Here is a 21,359-nt window from a genome sequence, read left to right on the forward strand (position 1 = left end):
CTCATGACAAAGATGGTAAAAGAAAAAAAAAAAAGAAAAAAAAAGAAAGAAACCCACAGAGTTGGGCTTTCACCTAGCTTGTGGTACAGATGACATTGCCCATCTGTGTATGTGTGTGGGGATAAACTTGGGCTGAGCCTTGCTTTCATTTGTGGTAGGAAGTAACTAACTCTCAATTACCTAAATGTTCTGTGGCTACTATTATCTACCAAAAGAACCTAAGATTTATACATGGACAGATTGGCTAAGGTCGGTTTGCCACACCATTTAATATAATCAGATTTACATACATTAACATTGAGATGTCCATGATGTATTGGTGTATTTATTCTTATTCTTATTTTGCTGTACAATAGCAGCACAGAAGACAGAAACAATATCTTCTTCATGACCTCACCTTAGAATTCATACCCTGTCTTTCCAACATACTCTGTTGGTTAGAAGCCAGTCACAAAGCCTGACCCCCATTCAAGGGAAGGAGTAAGGCTCTACTCTTAATGGGAGAAATTTCAAAGAAATATTTTAAACCAACTACAGGGATGGGGACCATAGAAGGGAAACACAGAACATGAATTATAATTCTATTTTGGTAAAAAGAAAAATAATATATAAGAATTTTGCAAGAGAATGCATTCAAGGGTGATGTTTGCTATCTTTTTACTTTATATGTTTCTAAACGTTTAATGCACACCTCTACTTTTAGTCATGAAAAGGAGTAAAGGATTTCTATTTTTATTAAACTTATGTAATATATAAATATTTTGTAAAGAATTCAGACAATATATAGTGATAGAGTGAAAAGTGAAATTCCTCAGCATTTCTGCAATGATTAGAAATGCTGCCTTTTTTTATATACAAAATTCACTGGTATAAATGGTTTTCTTTCAGCTCTCTGGTCCATTGACCATTCTAGAACCATTTTCACGGTGTTTGAAGATTGATAGCTTTACCATATGCTTCAGCAACTATTGGTACATCGGGCTGTTTGTTGCCTCCCCCTGACATTGATCATGCCTTTTCTTCTGTTTGGAATGTCCTCCTTTGTCTCTAAGTCCCTAGCCCTCACTGACCCTCCTACTCCAGCTATTCACCAGTTTAACCCTCAGCTTTTTAAGCCATTACATTTTGGGTCCCTGCATGTGGTCCCTGCAAGTACCCTTCCTTGTTTCTATCTCTGTGTTACATTTACTTCAGTAAGTTATTCCCTAGACTGTGAGTTCTGATCCTTAGTACCTCTCTCACACAGTGCCTGACAAGAGAGTGTTGTTTTTTTTTTAAGATTTTATTTATTATTTATGAGAAAGAGCACACAAGTGAGCATAGGGGGAATAGCAGAGGAAAAGGGAGAAGCAGACTCCCCGCTGAGGAGGGACCCTGATGCAGGGGCTCAACCTCAGAACCCTGGGATCATTACCTGAGCCAAAGGCAGATGCTTAACCAATTGAGCCACCCAGACCCACTGAAAGAACGTTTAAGAGAATGTCTTCGAACAATGAATTTTACTTTGGCTTACATGAAGGAGTGTATCCCTCATTCTCACCAAGGAAAGTACCAGGTGGGTGGGAAACCAAAACAATCTTTGGCATCCTCCCACAATAAAGTCAAAAGAGACTTTGGGTATATAAGTTAAGAGTTTGCTCTCCTATGATTATCTGATCTGTAGGATGGAAGCATACTATAAATATTCAGCAGGTTTTGCTATTTTTGCCTTGTCTAAATATTTAACAGCTTATGGTATATTTGAGGCGTATTTGTCTTAAACCAAAAGGACATTTGTTACCACAGATAACTACAAGTCCACAGAGAGGTTGATTGCATGGCTCAGTAATGTCCTCAGGAATGCTGGTAGTTTTCCCTAACCTCACTCTGTCCCCTTAGGCTAAGCCTGTGAAAGTAGAGAAAAAGCACACAGTCCTCAGCAGTGCCAGCTATCAGAGCTGCACAGACAAGTTACCTGGAGGAAGAGGAGAGTATCCCTGATAGCTCTCCCCTAGGAGGGAGGACTCTTTTCCAAATTCCCTCAGCAGGAATTCTCCAGTTTCAGAGCCGTGGTATGTTCATGCATTCTCTCCAGAACCAGCTCCTATTAATAAAGGAGGCGGGATGACTCTTAGACCAAGGAGGCCACTTCCTCAAGCACAGGTGGGGTCAGTTTCACCTAAGAATATGAAGATTTGGGGTGAGGTAGATGCAAATGACTGTTCTGTCAGGAAGGAGGGATGGAAGTGGGGTCCTGGAGAACGCATTACTTTTGCTCATTTTCTTAGGTACAGCTGTATTTCTGTACTGAAAGTGTAATATTTAATAAGCATCCCATGGTGATGTAGTGATGATGTCAATACTATGAACCTCTACCATTTTTGTGGGTGATGTGCACTGTGCTAAGCTGACTAAACATATTCGATTTAATCCTCATTTTCTGTATATGAATGTCATCTGACTTTCTGATCTTCCCAAAGCGAACTTTGGAGCTTCCTGCCAGTAGCCATTTTTGAACAGGGATTTGAAGGCAGAGAGGAAGAGTATGCTGCAGTCAGAGCGGGTTCATGGGTGAAGTTTCCAGCAAGTGATCTGACAGAGGGAGCTGAATCCTCAGGGGCCAGGAAGGACAAGGAACACATTTAGGTGAAGGTGGTTATGTGTATTTGGAGGGTCTTGAAGGTCCTGCTGGGGACTGATAGAAGAGGCACTTTTTTTTTTTTTTTTTAAGATTTTATTTATTTCTGAGAGAGAGTGGGAGAGTGGGAGGAGGAGTAGAGGGAGAGGGACAAGCAGACTCCCCACTGAGCACTGTGTCTGACATGGGGCTTGATCTCAGGGTCCTGAGATCATAACCGGAGCTAAAACCAAGATTCGGACACTCAATGAACTGAGCCACCCAGGAACCCCTAAGAAGAGGTACTTTTGAAACCAATTACTGAGATCCTCAAAGTCTTGGTAGGAGTTGAACTGTATAAATTAAAAGTCAAGGTATCTCATATTAGTGACGTAAGCAACAGGTTGTTTGAATGGCCTGTTGATGGAGATAAGAATGTGGAAATAGCTATCCAAATACATTAATGAACAAAATACACTTACTAGCAGAAGGGCTGATGGGAGAAGCTCTTTTACTGAGCCTCAAGGTGGGGAGTGCAGACACCTAGGCCACCGGCTTCTATTTGTAAATCCTGTGCAAGCACCTAAACAGAGGTATGGAGCCAAGGCTTACATGGATTCCTGCAATTTGATACTTCCAAATTAAATTGGAGAAAATAAAGAGAACTATCAGAATGAGGAAGAATATAGGAAAGTGTTACAGTAGAAAGGACATGCTCTTTGGAACTGGGAAAATTCAAATCCAAATTTCGATTACCAAGTAAATTAATGAGTGCTCTGGGTTTCAGTTTCTGAAGCTGCATTGAAGCTGGAAAGTAATAAAGCAGAAATTCGAAAAGCTTTTTGAGGGGGGATATACAGACATACCCTGCGAAATTAGGGATTTGATTGGTTCCTTCTTTAGTTCCTAACCTCTTAGAACCAGAAGAGTGTTGATCCCTGGGTCAGCCTGCTTGGTGCTGTGGTGTAGGTCATGGACAACATTAATTCACTATTCATTCTTGAAATATTCATTGCAGATCTACTATAAACCATGCTCTTCTATGTAGCCCCAGCTTACAAAACTCAGAAATCTCTCTTTTTGTTTTAAAGTATTGCCTATTTCATAGATTATTGTGAGCATTAAATAAAATCATCCGTGGAAATTGCTTACACAGTATTTGGCATGTTGTATATGCTAAAAAATGATAATTGTTATTTTATGCTTTCTAAACATTTGCTTCAGGGGTTAAAATGCACAAATTAATATTTTCATTTCAACTCCATCTGTTTCATAGAATAACCTTTGACTTGGATAAGTTCATCAGGGTGGACTCATGATTAATTCTGCATCTCATTTTGTTTTTAATCTTACCCAGTGCATCGTTAACACGAAATAAACATTTATTGCAGTTGTCATATTTAAATCACACAGTTTTTATGCTCTGTCCACTTCTCCATTAGTATATTGTACTATATTGTTTATCAGACCTCAGCGGGTGAGTACTTCCACTGTGCTACCACATTCCAGATTTTATTTTTCTTCTGTGGCCAGAGGTGGTTTCTGAGGTAACAGATATTGAAAGAAAGAAAGAGAGAGAGGACAAACAAAGGAACAGGTTAAAGTGAGAATTTAGGAAGTTATAATGTTGCCAGTGGGGTGAGATGAGGGGAAGGACTCATTCATAGGAAACACAGAACATTAAGTCAGTTGGCCCCAAACCAAGGGCACCGAGTCATCCCGGAGGTGTCTCAGGGCTTTGGTGTCATCTTACGGAGGCCACTCCAATAGATTATATTAAGCTTGTCTGTATGGTAATTGCAAAAAGGGTTGACTCATCAAATTTAAATGTGACTTTGACAGAGGGCTTCTTCCCTGGCCTTCATTACGGACAGGCTTATTTATGAACACTTCCCCATCACTTGTCTCTGCAGCTTCCTGGGTAACAGCAAATGCCAGAAACAGCATGCTTGTAGGTAGAAACCATTTGAAGGAGACAAGGAAGATAATGTGCAAAGTACTAGCAGGAGCATGGAGCCTGATCTAACAGCCTAATGCAGAATACAATGCAAGCACACAAAAGCACCATTGACCCTGGCCTCTGCCTTCTGCACACCCAGGATTTACTTTAGAGTGCTCAGCAAAAAAGCCAACACAACCACCTTCTTCCCACTGTGGTCAAGGAAAAATGATCTCGTGAAAATTGTTTTCCTCTATGCAGAGTGCTTGATTAGGCCTGTGAAAGGAAACAGGGAACAGATACTGCGATGTCCTTCAGGACTCCTGAGGGGCGGGCATGCATGCCTTCCTGTGCCAGCATGTCCTTATTTTTTGGAGACTATAGGCCTTTTGGACAAGAGTCAGCTAACATATACCATAGGAAAAAACAGTAACAACTATGTATAGGAGGGTTTTCACCATTGTGAAAACTGAAACACACATGCATGTGAGACTTGTTTCAGGACTGACATGCAGGATACGTTTGAAGACCATTGTTTTCAGGAAGAGCAACTGGAGGTAGAGGATGGTGGGAGTTCTGTTCTTTTCATTTGGCTTTTGTATACAATTTGAATTATTTAGAATCATACACTTTAATATTTTTTTTGGTAGGATTATGGGTGCTGTCATTGTCTTTATGCTTTGTTATATTTAAAACTAGTTTACAAATGTTGCATTATAGTTAAGAGACAAAAAGACGGGTAATAGGTGTTGGTGAGGATATGGAGAAATGGGGGCCTCGTACGCTCCTGGTAGGACTATAAAATGGTGTAGCCACTTTGGAAAATACTCGCAAAGCTCCTAAAATATTAAACGTAGAGCTACCATATGATCCCCAGAATCTACTCCTAGGTCTAGATCGAAGAGAAATAAAAACATCTGTATGCACAAGAACTTGTACATGAATGTTCATAGCAGCATTATTCCTAATGGTCAAAGATGAAAATCCAAATGCCCATCAACTAGGAAATGAAACAAAGAATACTATCTAGCCGTAAAAAGAACTGAAGTATTGACACATGCTATAACATAAATCAACCTTGAAAATGTTACACTAATGAAAGAAGCCAGTCACAAAGGGCCATAGGGCCATATATTATATGATTTCATTTATGCGAGATATTCCCAAATTGACAAATCTCTAAAGACAAACAGTAGATTAGTGGATGTCAGGGGCTGAGGAAAGGAGAGACAGGGGAGTGACTGCTAATGGTATTTCTTTTCTTTCTTTCTTTCTTTTTTTTTTTTTTTTAAAGATTTTATTTATTTATTTGAGAGAGAGCATGATCGAGGAGAAGGTCAGAGGGAGAAGCAGACTCCCCATGGAGCTGTGAGCCCGATGCGGGACTCCATCCCAGGACTCTGGGATCATGACCTGAGCCGAAGGCAGTCGTCCAACCAACTGAGCCACCCAGGTGTCCCTGCTAATGGTATTTCTTTTGGGCTGATGAAGATGTTCTAAAATGGAGTATAATGGTGGTTGCACAACTTTGAATATACTAAAAACCATGGAAGTATACATTTTAAATTGTATAGAATGTGAACTGTGTTTCAATAAATCTATTAAATTATATGAGAACCAAAGACTAGGTTTCTGAAGAGAAAAAGCTATAGTTGCCATTGGATTTGTAATTTTTCTTTGTGGCATTTTTATGCTTTGGCCAAGTACTTTTTCTTGAAGGGAAAAAATGAGTTGTGGGTGTTTTAATAGGATATCAAAGTCTGTGGGTTATCTAATCATCAAAAGATTAAGACACTGGAGTTTGTTCAAAGGGACAATCATTTGTTATCCTGAAGCATTTTCCATTCCTGTGAACCATGAAGACTCAGGGAGTTAGGTATTTGCTAACAGAACTAGACGGTGCCCATGTCCTAAAAGGCCAGTCTGGTCAGGAATTCCTGTCTTAGGGAGTGACTATATTCTGGATAAATTCAGCCATTCTCTGTGGATTTTCTAGGCACCTTTAAATCTGGTTGAATTATGTCATAGTTGGTGTGATTCACTCAGCAAATGTTCCCTGAGCTCCCAGGCTGTGCCAGTCCCTTTGTCCCGGACAAGGACAAGGGAATTTTTAGGATGAGAGTCTGACTTTGAGGAGGTCTGGGTAGCACAACCAGCTGGGAAGGCAACTAGCAACAGGAATCAGACCTCACAATAGCTGTGTTGTCGGTCTCAGGGCACTTTCTGGGTGCGCCCTTTTCCACTGTGAGGAAATAGTGACCAGTAGACAATGGGTTTCTCTCCTTAGGTTGGTGCTTGTCTCCTCACCCACTCCTTGCCAGCACCCCTAGGGTTATCCTGAAGAACACAATAAGGCCAAATAATCATGAGGGTAAGAGAACAGATTCTTCTTTGAAAACTAAACTCCTAGGTATTTTTGACCCACAGAAAATAAAGTCAGCATCCTGAGAGAGCCCTGCTTATGGATGGACGAGGGGATGAATTACCAGATAGGCACAGGGGAGGAACAGCCGGTAAACATGCAGCAGTAGCTATTACAATCCAGCTCTTACTCTAATATTGAGATTAAAAGTTAAAACCTGATTGGTCTATTTCATTTTGTCTATATCATTGAAGCCTAAATCTTTAGCTGATCACCATCAATCTTTTTACAGTTAGCACTCTGCCTTCTGCTTCCTCCCCTCCCAATCTGTTTGAGAGACTTCACTGGATTTGGCCATTTCTTGTCACCTAACTCAGCTATTGGGAGTGCTGGGGAAGGTGATATATTTCTCTTTGTCATGGTATTCAGTCCTTTCCATAACAGCAAAGATAAAAGAGTACTTGTTGGAAAAAGTGGGAAGAGAAGAGGTTGTTGAGTGGCTTCTAATTTCTGCTCCCCTTGGCCTATGGCTATTGCAATAAGACTTGCTCAGACTTTTATTGAAAAACAAGGCTTTGCCTCTTAAAAGGCAGAAGTGTGCTGTGGTGTAGGACAAAAGCACATTGCCAGCTCACAGCATGAAAATCCTGAGTGAGGAATTAGGGAAGTCAAATTTCCAAGGGATAGCCAGGAATCAAGACCAACAAAAATGACCAAAGGAGATTCAGAAAAGTCCAAGAGCTAAGAATTTAAATCCAGAAGGAAAGAAATAATTTAGTCCTTATTTCAGATATGAGAAAGTCAAGTCTGTAGAGGTTAAATGTTTTACCAACAGTCATGTAGCTAGTATCCTGGTCTGAATATTTTGGGTGAAGTTGGGGGCAGCAGGGGCTGACAATCTCTTAGAATGGTCACTGTGATAGCAGGTTCAATTTCTGGTTCTTGTTATTTCTCCTGTTCTCAGACCATCTAAGTTCTCTGTAATTGTAATAGATCACTCTAATTTCAATTCCCAATACAAAAGGGAATTTTGTTGAACATGAAGATCAAAAAAAAAAAAAAAGTTTCAATATGTAGTGCTCAAATCAAGATATTATTTCCCATCATCTGCCAACTGTTTTGGGTTTTCTTAGATTTGTCCTAGGAGGAAATTCTATTTCTCTGGAAAGTGACAGAATGATGGAATCTTAACACTTAGGTCCTTAAGTGGTCAATGATCAGCAGATTTCCATCCTTCTTGACTGAAACTGTTACTTTTTATCTCTCAATATTACAGGTATTATGAATCTAAGATATTTCATAGGCTTATTTTAAATCTCCCTTGCTTATGGGCTGATTAGACATAGGGAGCAATAACCTCCCAGCTTGCTAACACTGAGGACATAGCAGTCTAATTGGATCTGCCAATACCAAGGTGCATAGTGTCAGAAAACAGAGTGATGATGGAAGGGACCCTTGTAGCCAGGACTAGGTACAGCCTAAGGAGGAGTAGCAGACACTGGACTATAGCAGATCTTACCTCTGAAAATAGGTGCCTCGCCTTAAGGGATATAGAGCAATTAGAACTCTTTTACATAGTTAATAGCGAGCCTGAGCGTAAAAAGTGAAATACTTTGGAAAACAGTTTGGCAGTTGCTTATGAAGTATACATTTCCCCAGGACTGAGCAGTTCAACTCTTTCACATCCAAGATCACATAGCTCCACATAAGTAAGGGATATTAGTTACCTCTTGTGCGTTAAAAAAAAGTCACCCCAGAAACGTAATGTCTTGTAAAAGTAATAATCAGTTCTTTTTCATGGTTGTGTAGAACCAGCTCAGCTGGGTGGTTCCAGTGCAAGGTATTTTTTATAAGGCTGTGGGCCAGAGGATTCTCTTCCAAGGAGGCACTCACATGGCTGTTTTCTGGTGAGAGGCCACAGGGCTGCTTCAGCATCCTTATTGTGGCAGGACAACTGACTTCTCCATAGACAAGGCAGAAGCTTCACAGTCTTTTATAACCTATGCCCCAGCCCATCATCACTTTTTTTTTTTAAAGATTTTATTTATTTATTTATTTGACAGAGAGAAATCACAAGTAGATGGAGAGGCAGACAGAGAGAGACAGAGGGAAGCAGGCTCCCCACTGAGCAGAGAGCCCGATGCGGGACTCGATCCCAGCACCCTGAGATCATGACCTGAGCCGAAGGCAGCGGCTTAAACCACTGAGCCACCCAGGCGCCCCCATCATCACTTTTACTATGTTCTATTGTAACAGGGCCATTTTGGTTCAGAGGAAAAGATTGCATAAGTTTGTTGTACACTAGGAAGGAAGCTGGTTACCAGTATTTAATAACTCCAAACTGGAAACCACTCAAATACCCATCAATAAGAAAAAAAAAAAAAGAGGAGTTTTCTTTTTTATATATTTTATATTAAATATTTTATTTGAAAGAGATCATTTTCGGAGGGGAAGGGTAGAGGGAGAAGCAGACTCCTCACTGAGCAGGGAGCGTGATGCATGACTCAATCCCAGGACCCCAGGATCATGACCTGAGCCAAAGGCAGACACTTAACCGACTGAGCACTCATGTACCCTAAGCTATTTTTGAATGATCTTGTTTGAGGGAGAGGGGAGAGAAAGCAAACACAAACAGGTGCAGGAGCATGGGGAAAGGGACAAGCAGACTGTGAGGAGTATAGAGCCTGATGGGGGCCTCAGTCTCATGACCCTTAGATCATGACCTGAACCAAAATTCAAGAGTCAATGCTCAACTGACTGAACCACCCACGCACCCCTAAACTGATATTTTTAATGTAAGGTAGTACATGAAAGAACAGTTGACACATGTAATGTAGATCTCAGACACTAAGGAGTCTGAACAGAAGTGTATGTATGGTTCCATTTACATAAAGTTCAAGAACAAGTAAAACCAACCTCTGGTGATAAGACAGCATCTCTAGAAAATGTTCACCAGGAATAAAAATGAAGAAACTTCCTGGGATTGCTTCATTTATTTTATCTTTTGATTAGGGTGGTGGTTAGACAAATATGTATTAGTAGGCTCTCTACAACATTGGTATGCCTTATATGCTTCATTGTATGTATATTAGGACTAGAGAAGTTAAGGAAAAAAAAATCCAGGAACTGTTAAACACCTGATCTTTCTGTATATGACTAGGCCATTTACTTTCTTCCACCCTGGCAGTGAACAGATGGACCTGGGACAAGGGATTCCTGGAATTTAGGAGTATAAGACTCTTCCAGTCTACTTTGAATGAGTAGATCCATATAAATGTGGAAGAAATGTGAGCACTCGTAGTTTGTGGTCAAAGTTGGTGCTTCTTGGTCTTCAGTTACACAGAGCTTCCAATTGGCTTTTATACCATGTGAATGGACAAGATTGATACTTGAAGACATTATCAAGAAAAAAAGGTCTGAGAAGACAATTCAGGATAAATCAGATTTGTATTTGAAAAGTCAGAATATACTATGTTTTTAAATCTCAAAATATGTGCCTAAACAAAAGACAGATCAAGGAAATAGACAATTTAAGAACATTTCATCTGGAAATGAACTAGGGGGATAGAGACAAGGCAGAAGGGGGATAAAGCAGAAACAAGGATTTTTACTTGAGTTATTAGTCATGTACTCTGTATTAAAATTTTCTATCAACAAATCACAGATAGAAGACCAGAGAATGGTGATAGAGAATATTCTAAGTTCTAAAGCATATGGAATAGTCAAATACAGGAGTTCAGAAGTCAGAGTAATGGGCTGGAATAACCTTCCAGAATAACCTGGAGGTCAACAGAGCAATATCTTCAAAATAGAGAATAGGCCACTCATCTGTAATTTGGTACCTAGCTAAACTGTCAAGAGCTAGCTTGGGGGAGGGGCAAGAAGAAAGATGCTCTCAGGCATCCAGGTTCTTAAAGTTTGCCTTCTATGCCATTCTTTCTCAAATGGATATCCAAAAAAAAAAAAAAAAAAGTATATGGTGCCAGAGCTAAGTAACAAACTGAAACATGAGCTAAGATTCATCTGAGAGAAAGGGAAGCCATCAAAGGGAAATCTTAGGCTGATAGCTGTGTAACAGGCCTAGGGAGCTACTTAGAGAAGACTCTGCAAGATAAATTAGTGATAGGCACACAAAGGAATAAACAAAATGAGCAATTATTTTATCCAGGAAAAACCCATAATATACAAGAGCTAGAAATCAGTTTCATTAAGTTTGGAGTATATTGTGAAGGTAGGGAAGAGTCTGGGTGACAATATAAGCTTCTAAGAAGTTACCAGAAAAAGCTTATTAAAATTAGACAAATGCCAAAAAGTAGTATAAGTTTGAGAATGTTTAAGAATTATCTCCTCTGGGAATAATAAAGTTTCCAATTTAGCTAAGAGACTGTATTTATAAGCTATTCAAGTAATGGTTCCAACTGATACTTCACTTTAGAGCTATGATTTAACTTTAAGGTAAGTAGATTTAGCCAGCGGCTTTTCTATTCAAAGGTACACTATAATAATTTCTCCTTGCAATATTCCTTTTTCCCTGTTGAGCAGTCTAAGTTCCAATAAGGATTCCATGGTTAGGAAAGCAGAAACACCCTAGATACATAGAAATATGTTCTGTAGAGCTCTATTCCTGTAAGATTTTCTGAAAGAAAGTTTCCACAGTCACATATGTTTGGGAAATAGTTTTTAGCTCCCTTTGGAGGCTAACAACGCATTAATATAATCAATCTGAGAAACCTGGCTGGAGATAACCTGGCAAGTTCTAGGTCAAGGCTTAAGCTCCTTGATTTATTTCCTTGATTGGATCTAGTTTAAATATAGAGGTTACCACCTTTCCAAAAGAAAAAAAAGTGGGGGACACCTGGGTGGCTCAGTCAATTAAGCATCCAACTCTTGGTTTTGGCTCATGTCATGATCTCAGTGTCAAGCCCAAGTTGGGCTTGAGCTCAGTCAACACTGAGTCTATAGAACTCCACACACTGGCTTTGTTTTACTGGGATAAGCCAAGAACTCATGACCTTATTCACTTAGTTTTCTCACAGGCAGAGCAGGACTGGACTTGGCAATTCCTTCTCATTCTCTTGATTTTTTCCCCCCTTATTTACCGTCATAATTTGTCTGCCCTTGTTGCTGGGACATCTTTCATGGTTTATGTTGCTTTTCTTCCCATGCTAGTATAATGCCTGTCACATAGGATGTCTAGTACATATTTGAATTTAGTGACTTCACTCATGCTGTAGCTCCTTGAAGTAGCTCCTAGCCAGATGTGTGTGGCTAGTATAAGAATTTTTAATTAAGAGGGATGCCTGGGTGGCTGAGTTGGTTAGGCAACTGCCTTTGGCTCCGGTCATGATCCCAGAGTCCTGGGATCGAGCCCCACCTCGGGCTCCCTGCTCAGTGGGAAGCCTGCTTCTCCCTCTCTCTCTGCTGCTGTGCCTGCTTGTGCTCTCTTACTCTGTCAAATAAATAAAGATCTTTTTTAAAAAAAAGAATTTTAATTAAGAAAAAAGAATTTTAATTAAATTTGGAAATACCTACTTTGTTCAGCTATAAGAAAACTTAATGTTTGGAACAATTTGGGTACATGAATCTTTTTTCACCTGTAGATATTAGGAGACCTAAAAATATGGTACTTCCAATTTTTAACCTGCAAATTGAAATGTGCTGCAAATATACATGGATATAAAAATATCAAATTCTGCTTTACTGAAGTGATAAATTACATGTAAGTTTTTAATTTTTTAAAGATTAATTAAAGAGAGAGAGAGAGAGAGGTCACAAGTAGGCAGAGAGGCAGGCGGGGGCGGGGGGGGGGAAGCAGGGCTCCCCGCTGAGCAGAGAGCCCAATGTGGCGCTCGATCCCAGGACCCTGGGATCATGACCTGAGCTGAAGGCAGAGGCTTTAACCCACTGAGCCACCCAGGCATCCCTAATTTATTTTAATTGTACTTAACCTAATACATCTATTCATGATTGCCCAGGTAACCTACTGTTATACTTGGTTACTGAGCAAGTTAACCACTATCACCACTGCAATCCAAGACCACTGTTCTTCCTCTTTAGCAAAAAGGGGAGTCTGTCATTAGTTCCAGACCTTTGTTCTAGGCATCTGTTTTAGGAGCCTCCCTCAAGCAAGTGTCAGGCAAACAGGCAAGCTGCAGAAAAACTTTGGTCAAGCTGAATCTCTGTCCCACTGGAAATTGGTCCTATGGAAGAACTGAGTATTTTTCAGTAGAATATGGAGTTAAGAACACAATATCTGAAATTAGACTTGAATTCATGGTCCAGTCTTGCCATTAGTTGACTAAGTGATACTGGGGAACTTTGGCTCTATAGATGTTCCAAATCCTGGAAATTCGGGATTTACCTTTTTAGGTTTTCATAAAGCTCAAGTATGTTATCAAGCATCTAGGATCATTCCTGTCACATAAAAGGCATATAGTGTCCTTGTCAGTTAAGTAAATATTCATTCCCTGCTTAAAGCAGTATGAAGTGGAGGTAACTTGCCTACAAAGCAGGTATTTAAGTACCAAGATTAATGCCCTTAACTTTGCTGAAATATAAGGCAACCTAAAAGTTACTCCCTGAAGACAAATGGTGAAACAAAATTTCCCCAGGATTAATTTCAGAACTCCGCCATGATCAGAGTACAGAGTACCAAAGTATGACCAACAGTGTTAGTTACTAGAGAGCTGAACAGAATATTTACTTTAAGTCACCATGTGTTTCTTTTAATCTTAAGGACTCTTAAACTAGGGAATTGCTGGTATGGCTCAAAACTAAGCCTCTTCTGATCAAACCCCTTCAAGCTGACCAATCCATGATCAGATACTTCTTTTAGTCATTGTTTTTGACATTGGTTTTCAATGTGATGCTTAGAATATCATCCTCACCTCAGAAATGGTTAGAAATATAAGTTTTTAAGCCTTAGCTCAGACCTGCTTAAAATCTGGGGGTGGGACCAGTAATCAATTTCATCAGCCCCCTTTGATCCTGATGTACACTGAAGTTGGAGAACCAGTGTCTATAAGATACCAGACTAGCTCTAGGCTAGTTCTACCTTAGTTTGATGGATTTTGTGGAGTTTTGTTTTATACTCCTCTTAAACTTGTAGCCTTCTCTGTATTTAGTTTATGACCTAACTTGTCAACCAACTATGAACTACTGAAGTGTTCCATTCAGAAATTAGAAGGACTGAAGGAGAGGCCCAGGGTATCATGGTTGTTATTCTGTTGTCATGCAAAATACTGCCCCAAGCTGGAAAGAGGAGATGCCAACAGCAGGTTATTTACTTTCTTTCAATTGAGAAGCTGGGCACAGTCTGATAGTTCAGTCTGGTTTTATTAACACAACTGGAATAATTCATCTCCATTTTCTGATAGCCAAGTAGGACACTAACAAGGCTCCAATGATTAAGGTCCCAGAAAGGCCTGCCATCCACAGAGCTTGGGAATCTACAGGAGAACCTGTGGGGTAAAAAGGTAGGTTAATGTATGCCAAGACCAAGTGATTCTATACCCTTTATATATATAAGTAGTTTTGGCTTGACTATTGGTTCACGTAAGGGGCTTCCAATAGCTGCTTAAGTCTCTGCCCACTCACTTGGTTTTTTATGGAGCTTTTCTGAGGAGTCCTTAGTGGCTTGGAGTAGGATCATGGGACCCTTGCTAGAAATGCTAGCAGTATGGTTATGAAAATGGATGTTGGAGTTTCTTCTTCCTGTCGAGAAAGGAGAGCTAGGGATTAGTTAGAATTCTTTGTACATGGATGGGAAGGAGAGAGTTAGGTCCTTCAATGGGCACAGCTCTGTTCCATGTCTTAAGTGTGTTAATAGAAACTCAAAGAAGTCCAAGAGTTTGTATCTAACACTGCTACCTTGTTTTCACCAGAATTTGATAATAGAATTATATTTGACTTTCCCCAAACTGCTATTCTTCTGTAAGAGGTATTTGGTCAGTAATAGTTTAATACCAAGACCTTTTCCTAAGCTACAAAGGTAGCTAAGACAGTAACAGAGCAAAGCTGTTTGAATCTCATTTCTATTCCCAGTTATAGGACCTTGGAAAAGTCAGTCTAAGTTTTAGAAGGGTATCTGTTTCTTTCAGAAGCATAGACATTTTAGAAAGGTGTAGAATATAGGTCAGAGTTAGGTTCTAAATATTTAATGCAGTATTTCATAACTATTATTGAGGTGTAAGTATACAAGGCCTACCCATACCAACAAGGGACTTAAAGCTTTAAGGGTCATGATTCCCAATGAATTCAGGAGCTAGACAGGTAAAAGTCAGTGGACCAGGTAGGAGTACACATACGTTATTGGAGGACTGGGTCTGACCAACTAGGACACCTACTCTGTCTGCAGTCATATGCCAACTATAGATCTTTAGGCCGTGTTGCTAGACAGGCCTATAAGCAGTTGTCAATGGCTTGGTTTGTGAGCTGGCCAGATAAAAGTTTTGTTCGACTGAGCCATGTGTAGGTCTTGGGCCAGTCTGATTCCTCAATTAGCTTTTTCCATATACATTTTGACTAAGGCTGAGACTTGAGGATTTATAGCTTACATTTAAGAGGCCTGGAATTCTAGAAAGCTTGTTATCTGTTCTGCTGCATCCTAAAAATTCCTAAAGTGGACTCATTAATAAGAGGATTCTTTACTTGGAATCATTTGCCTGTAGGCTAAAGAAGGTTAGCTGTGGGACTCAAGAGGATTTCAGGTCTGTCCTCCATTGTGGACAGCTTGACTACTCACTCCTGGCAACAGGACAGGTTATCATACAGGATGGTGTCCCAGCAGGCTGGCAGATGGACGCACTACAGTGTAGGTATACCTGGGAGCCAACAGAATAGAGATCATTGTACAGAACCACATCACAAGTCTTCCAACTTAACTCCCCGGGAAGAAGTTGAAAGTTGCTATATCCTGACATCCCAAGCAAATACTACAATAACACTAAAGAACTGGAGTCCAGTAGGCAAATGTCATCCATGCCATTGGACCAGCGATGGTGCTGAGGGAGTACCCAGCCACAATTAAGGAGCAGCCCTGGCCAAAGAGTGGTAGGATGTGGAAATAGTTAGGAGTTGAAGGGTTCGGAGCCCTGCTGAGGAGCACAGAGGGAAGCATCATACCAATCCTCCGAGTGCCTTCTTTGTCACTGAGTCCACAAAGCTGAAGGTGAAAATGCTGAAACGCTGGTAGTGAGATGGAAATGGAGGATCCAGGGCTTTCTGGACAGGGATCAGCTGCGTCTGATAGTTGTCTCCAGCGTAGGGGCACCTAAGCAAAGATAACCGACAGTCAGGAGAGGCTTCTCCTAAGGGACTCCAGCCCAAGTGCACAGACCTCCTTACCCTTTCACCAGCATGGGCCACTGGCGCTGATGTTGGGGGTTTAGGCTGGGTGTGGCCCAACAGTGCTGGAGGAACAGCCCCAGGTAGGGGTCTGTTCTGTGGCGGATAGACACCTCCACGTAAATGGGATCCCGAAGCAGCTTCACCACTGGGTAGTCACTGGCAGTGTAATAGGATTCATAGTGCTTATCTGTAAGAGGCCAAAAGGAGTTGAAGCAATAAAACCAGAATTAGGAACTTCTATATTGCCTGAGACCGAGCATATACACATGAATACCTCCAGCAGGTCTTATTACTGGGCTATATCTCTTAATGCTCAGAGAAGAGCGAGGGCTCGAGACCATAGGCCGGATGCTCCTGCCAAGTGGTTCTTACCTTTGGCAATCTTGAGTTCCAGAGTAAGGGGTCCAGCCTGGGTTTCAGGAAGGGGTGGTGGGAGTGTAAAAATCTGGACATTAACCTGGGAGGCATTGCTGCTGATCAAGTAGCTGCAGCTAACTTGAAGCCTAAAAAAACACAAGAGCTTTGTTAGCTAGTGTGGGTAGTAGGATGGGCCAGGCCACCCTTCAGTTTTTAAAGGTTTTAGGAACCATTACATGCGAGGTACTGGACAAGTTTGTAAACCTAAGGGGTGTGGTTCCTGAGCTTATAGAAGCTAGATCTTAGTTGGGGAGACCAATATGTAGACAGGATCATGGTCCGTGTGGTACTGCGAGAAAGAGGTGCTTTCTGTAGAAAGGGTAGTCCGGGAAGAGCTTGCAGGGGGTGGTCTTGAAGGAAGATAAGTAATGGAGGTAAGAGGAAGGAGAGAAACAGCAGACAGAACAGAGAATGGAGACGAGTTTGTCCTTTTAGGGAATCTTCAAGGGACTTCAGTCTGAGGTTGGGGAATAGTGAGTGAGGGATGGAGGGTATTCGGGGGGTTTGCACTGGAGAGGGAAGTAGGAGGTATTTTATGCAGGTGCTTCAGGTTCCGTTCATGTCAAGTTTAAGCTGTGACAAGACAATGAGGCAGCTTTAAGTGTGCCATTTTCTCTGAGGCATTGAGGGGATTCTTTCTGTTCCAGAAAGACTATGGAGGGAAAAGGCCAAATTGAGGGTCCAGATAACTGAAATAGGAGTCTGGGGGAGTTTGATGGCAGTGATTCAGGATGACTTGGTCAAATAATGGTCCTGGAGATTGGACAACCAAGGCAGGAGACAGGTTCTCCTGTTATGAAAAGAGGTTTTGTGGATTCCTATTTTATGGAAGAGAAGGCATTCTGGTTAAGCAAGATCAGGTTAACTAACACCTTTACCTGAAAATACTGTCACGGGTGATAGAACCATGGCTCCAAGCTCTCACATCTCTAGTTGCGACCAGCTCATTTTCATATACTACCCAGTCTCCAATGATCTAAACGTATGGGGAAAGAAATCTTATCATTCCTGTTAGCTAGGTGCCATTTTATTCAGAACTTGATCTCCCCTAGCAGTTAGCAGTGCTAGGCTATTTTAGGCTGCATTTTCTGCTCCTTGAACAGAGCAGAAGCAGGTGACAACTTGGGACATGATCACTTCACCTTTCCTCAGGATAAGGCAATAGGGCTTGTAGTACTCAAATGAGGCAGCCAGGAACAGGACCAGATAATGTTAGCCAACCTCCCTGCTTACTTCTCTGGGGCGATGTGGCAAGAAGAACCTATTCCTGGTTCCTCCCATCCAGGGCTTGGTAGAAGTCCTGGGCCCTTGAGCACAGCTGGGATCTTAGCTGAACGCCCAGGGGTGGTTTTGGCTTTCTCAGTGGTGAATATTCTTCTGTCCTAAAGACCATCATACGCACCATGCCGCAGTCAGCTGTCTCCTTCATGGCTAAGATATTCCATCTCTCCCTCCAGTCACTAGGGCATCTCTATCTGACTTCTAGAACTGGGAACAGAGCCAAAGGTCAACTGCTCTTACCCGTCTTGTGGTACCACAGGAATTTAATGGAAACCAAAAGGTGGCAAAGGTGTGTGTTGTCATCACAGGGGTGCATTCATAGTCATTCCTGAAGGCCAAGTGCACAGAATTTAAGAGCAGTGGGGGTGAGGTCACCTTCCGAGACACGACAATGGAGAAGTGGCCATCTTGGGTACAGTGGGACGTCACTGAAAAACCAGAGTGGCTGTGCTGAAAACAGGCCATACCTCCCATTTTGAGCCAGATAGATATTTAGAGAGTTTTGATTCCTCCCCTAAGAGGCTGGCAGTCCCAACTAATGGACTCTGTGCAAGTTCAGCTGTCCAGAGCTTAACTGACGCCCTGAACGAGCACCTGGATGGAGCCCCTGGATTTGAGTGTTGCCTCCACTGCTTTCTGATCAAACTTCAGCCAAGCATCTACACTCCTGGCTCTTGCTTCACTTATAAAATGGGCTTAATAGTACTTGCTTTGTTCTACTGGTCAGTATTCAGAGCTTAGAATAAAGTGTGGATTTTACATGTTTTGCATTAGAAAAACAGACTCTGATTTGGGACTCACAGGAAGCAGTCTGAAAGGGGGTTCTCAAGACACTTAACCTGTTCCCAAGCTGGCTGATTGTCTTACATTTCTGTCAACTAGTTATTTTTGCAAGTAGACTTAGCTTCTTGAGTTCATTGAATATTTGGTTTCTGGGCCCCTGGGTGGCTCAGTGGTTAAGCGTCTGCCTTCCGGTTAGGTCACGATCCCGAGGTCCTATGATCGAGACCTGCATTGGGCTCCCTGCTTGGCAGGAAGCCTGCTTCTCCCTCTCCTACTCCCTCTGCTTGTGTTCCCCCTCTTGCTGTCTCTGTCAAATAAACAGATAAAATATTTTAAAGAAAAAAAAATATATTTGGTTTCTAGGAGAATTGACAAGGCAAGGCTGTAGAAAGTGATCAGTTAGGGTCAATATTCTAGGATACCCTCTGCTTATACACTAACTTCTGGTCATCTTTAACATTTGTCTTCTGGGGGTCGAGGGAAGAGGGAAGATCACTCTTCTCTGGATTTAATTGCAAGTTACTGGTACTTTTCTTTAGCTGGTTTCAGAGATGCACTAACTCACCTGTGTTTCCATAGTAACAGGAATTAGCCTCCAAATTGTAGCAGCAACCAACCTTCTCACAATCTCTTTGACTGATAGATGAAGGAGCACATGGCAGCCTGTCCCACACTGGGACAGAATCACACAGGTCAGCGTTTGGAGCATCTAGGGCTACATTTTGAAGAGGAGAGTAACAAGCTAGATAACAAAGCTAGATAACAAAGTTGGGTCTTAAGGAAAAAAAAATCATTTCATTACTAAGTATTAGCATTCCCACAGATGTCTAGATGATCAGGGTAGCTCTGTATTACATGCTAGCAATAAGTTTCAGAAAGTTAAATAAATATTAAGTCCCCTGAAATTAAAGGAGCTCCTTTTTCCTTCAAGCAAAGAATTCTTCCTTCTGTAGAGGTGCTTCTCCATCTTCCTGTACTGTGAGTTAACGGGCGATCTTTTTGAAATGTGAGGTCTGGTACAGCAGGTTTGATACGGGGATTGGGATTCTGCATTCTACCTCTTTGGATTATATTTTGGGTACAAGGTAGGGGAAAAGAGGGAACTGCAAGTTTGAATCCCTTAGGACTTAAAGGTAGGGCTTTCAGAGCACAAGACAAGATTTGCTGAAGCTGAGTCACACTTCCTACTAATTCCCCAGTTAAGTGATCAAGTAGCCTCCAGCTGAAAGGGCTTAGCCCTATTTTCCGGGCACAGTTGATTCTCGGAGACATTTGCCAAGTATCCTTAATAGCTTTAGATCCTTCCCTGCGCTTCTCAAGACTGAGGAGTTCCTGGTCTTAGGCTAATTCTTGTTTGAATCCCAGCTCTGGAGCTCCCCAAGAGCTCCCCAGTGAGGGGCAGCAATAGCACATACAGTACTGGTTAGGACTGGAGAGGGGACAGTGCTCTGCCCTCTGTGGTGCCTGGCACCAAGTAATCTAGTCACTCAAGTAGTAATTCTCTTAAGGACCTCATGTGCAGGGGAGCTGGAGGACAGTCCTTCATGTCACTGTCACGGCACAGCACAGGTAGAAGAGCCCAAGAGCACCTTCCAGGCAGCTCAGCACCACCCAGACCCTGAGAGTTTCCAGCCCTTACCTGGGGGATCCACAGGACACTTAAGCAGCTTTGTCTTTGTAACCGTGCTGCGTCCAGTCACATCTGCTCCTTCAACTCCAAGTAGCATGATATAGTGGGGATCCTGGGGAGTCACCCCTGATGGTGGTGCAGGGGTTCGCAGCATTCGTGGCGATTGGGTGGTCCTTACCCACTCGGTGACATAGCAGCCGCTGTAAGAGGCTTCTAGCACCATGGAGCTGCCTGGGCCTTCCCTTAGCCGGGTTCCACAGCCAGAGTCATTCTGCAGCCTGTGTGGCAGCCCGTGGTTGTCTGGAGGGCAGGCAGGAGCGAAAAGCACAGGGGTTAGTGGCCACAGTCCTCAGTGCTAGGAAAGGATAGCCCGCTTTGCTGTCAGACCTCAAGGGGCAACAACAAGAAGAGAGACAGACTCTGGGAAGGGAAGTTATATTTTAGAGGATTCAGTCTATAGGAGAGGCTGCAGAGTTTACTAAAAGGGGAAAGTGTTAGGAAGGCAAACTAAAGGGCTAAGCTGAGTGAGTCATCAAACTTACCCCAGGCTATCAGAGTAGGAGCTGCTGTCCCCTGGCTCAGGTTTATGGTGAACTGAAGACTTTGTAGCCCACAATGGAGTTCACCAGGATAATCTGGTGCCTCCGGCTTCTGGTGGCCACTTAAAGCAAGAGACAAGAGTAAACAGAGCAAGATGGATTGCAGCATCCACATAGCGCCGCTAGGAGCCCCCACTGGCCGTAAGACCCGCCTAAACTCCCAAGAACCATGCTCCGTGAGGTTCTTTATATACAAAAGGAACTGGCTTCAGGTGCACGCGTGTGTGATATGCAGGTGGACCTCCTTTGGGAAGGGTGATTCTTCCAGCTTCATTCACTTTGGGCCATGGTCTACAGCTGCATTACTTTAAACATTGCCATTGCAATCCAGGCAATTCCGAGCTTAGGAAAAATGTGGTACCTTTCAGCTAAAAGAGGCTTCCCCAGAGTTGCTCAAGGTAGCA

At 42.1% G+C, this 21,359-nt stretch overlaps 1 protein-coding gene across 1 annotated transcript; it reads right to left on the reverse strand.

The window, feature by feature from the left end:
* Positions 1-14,249: 14,249 nt before the first annotated feature.
* On the reverse strand, positions 14,250-21,070 carry ZP4 (zona pellucida glycoprotein 4). Its single transcript, XM_059172635.1, has 12 exons — positions 20,899-21,070; positions 20,366-20,656; positions 20,037-20,063; positions 19,292-19,468; positions 18,184-18,371; positions 17,541-17,638; positions 16,618-16,748; positions 16,243-16,432; positions 16,021-16,168; positions 15,641-15,719; positions 14,494-14,610; positions 14,250-14,357 (listed from the first exon to the last, which is right to left on the reverse strand). Exons 1-12 carry the CDS (start codon positions 21,068-21,070, stop codon positions 14,254-14,256), a joined length of 1,722 nt encoding a protein of 573 aa, XP_059028618.1. The 3' UTR covers positions 14,250-14,253.
* Positions 21,071-21,359: the final 289 nt, after the last annotated feature.

This window comes from Mustela lutreola, chromosome 4, assembly GCF_030435805.1.
Source record: "Mustela lutreola isolate mMusLut2 chromosome 4, mMusLut2.pri, whole genome shotgun sequence".
Lineage (NCBI taxonomy): Eukaryota > Metazoa > Chordata > Mammalia > Carnivora > Mustelidae > Mustela > Mustela lutreola.

What these genes read in the sequence shown, in the direction of transcription:
- ZP4 (XM_059172635.1), bottom strand. Translation starts at nt 21,070, where the DNA reads ATGTGGATGCTGCAATCCATCTTGCTCTGTTTACTCTTGTCTCTTGCT. An exon ending in ACCCGTGACAGTATTTTCAG is followed by an intron (nt 16,749 to 17,540) that starts GTAAAGGTGTTA and finishes GTGTTTTTTTAG; the next exon opens with GCTTCAAGTTAGCTGCAGCT. An exon ending in TGGCCCATGCTGGTGAAAGG is followed by an intron (nt 16,169 to 16,242) that starts GTAAGGAGGTCT and finishes ATCTTTGCTTAG; the next exon opens with GTGCCCCTACGCTGGAGACA.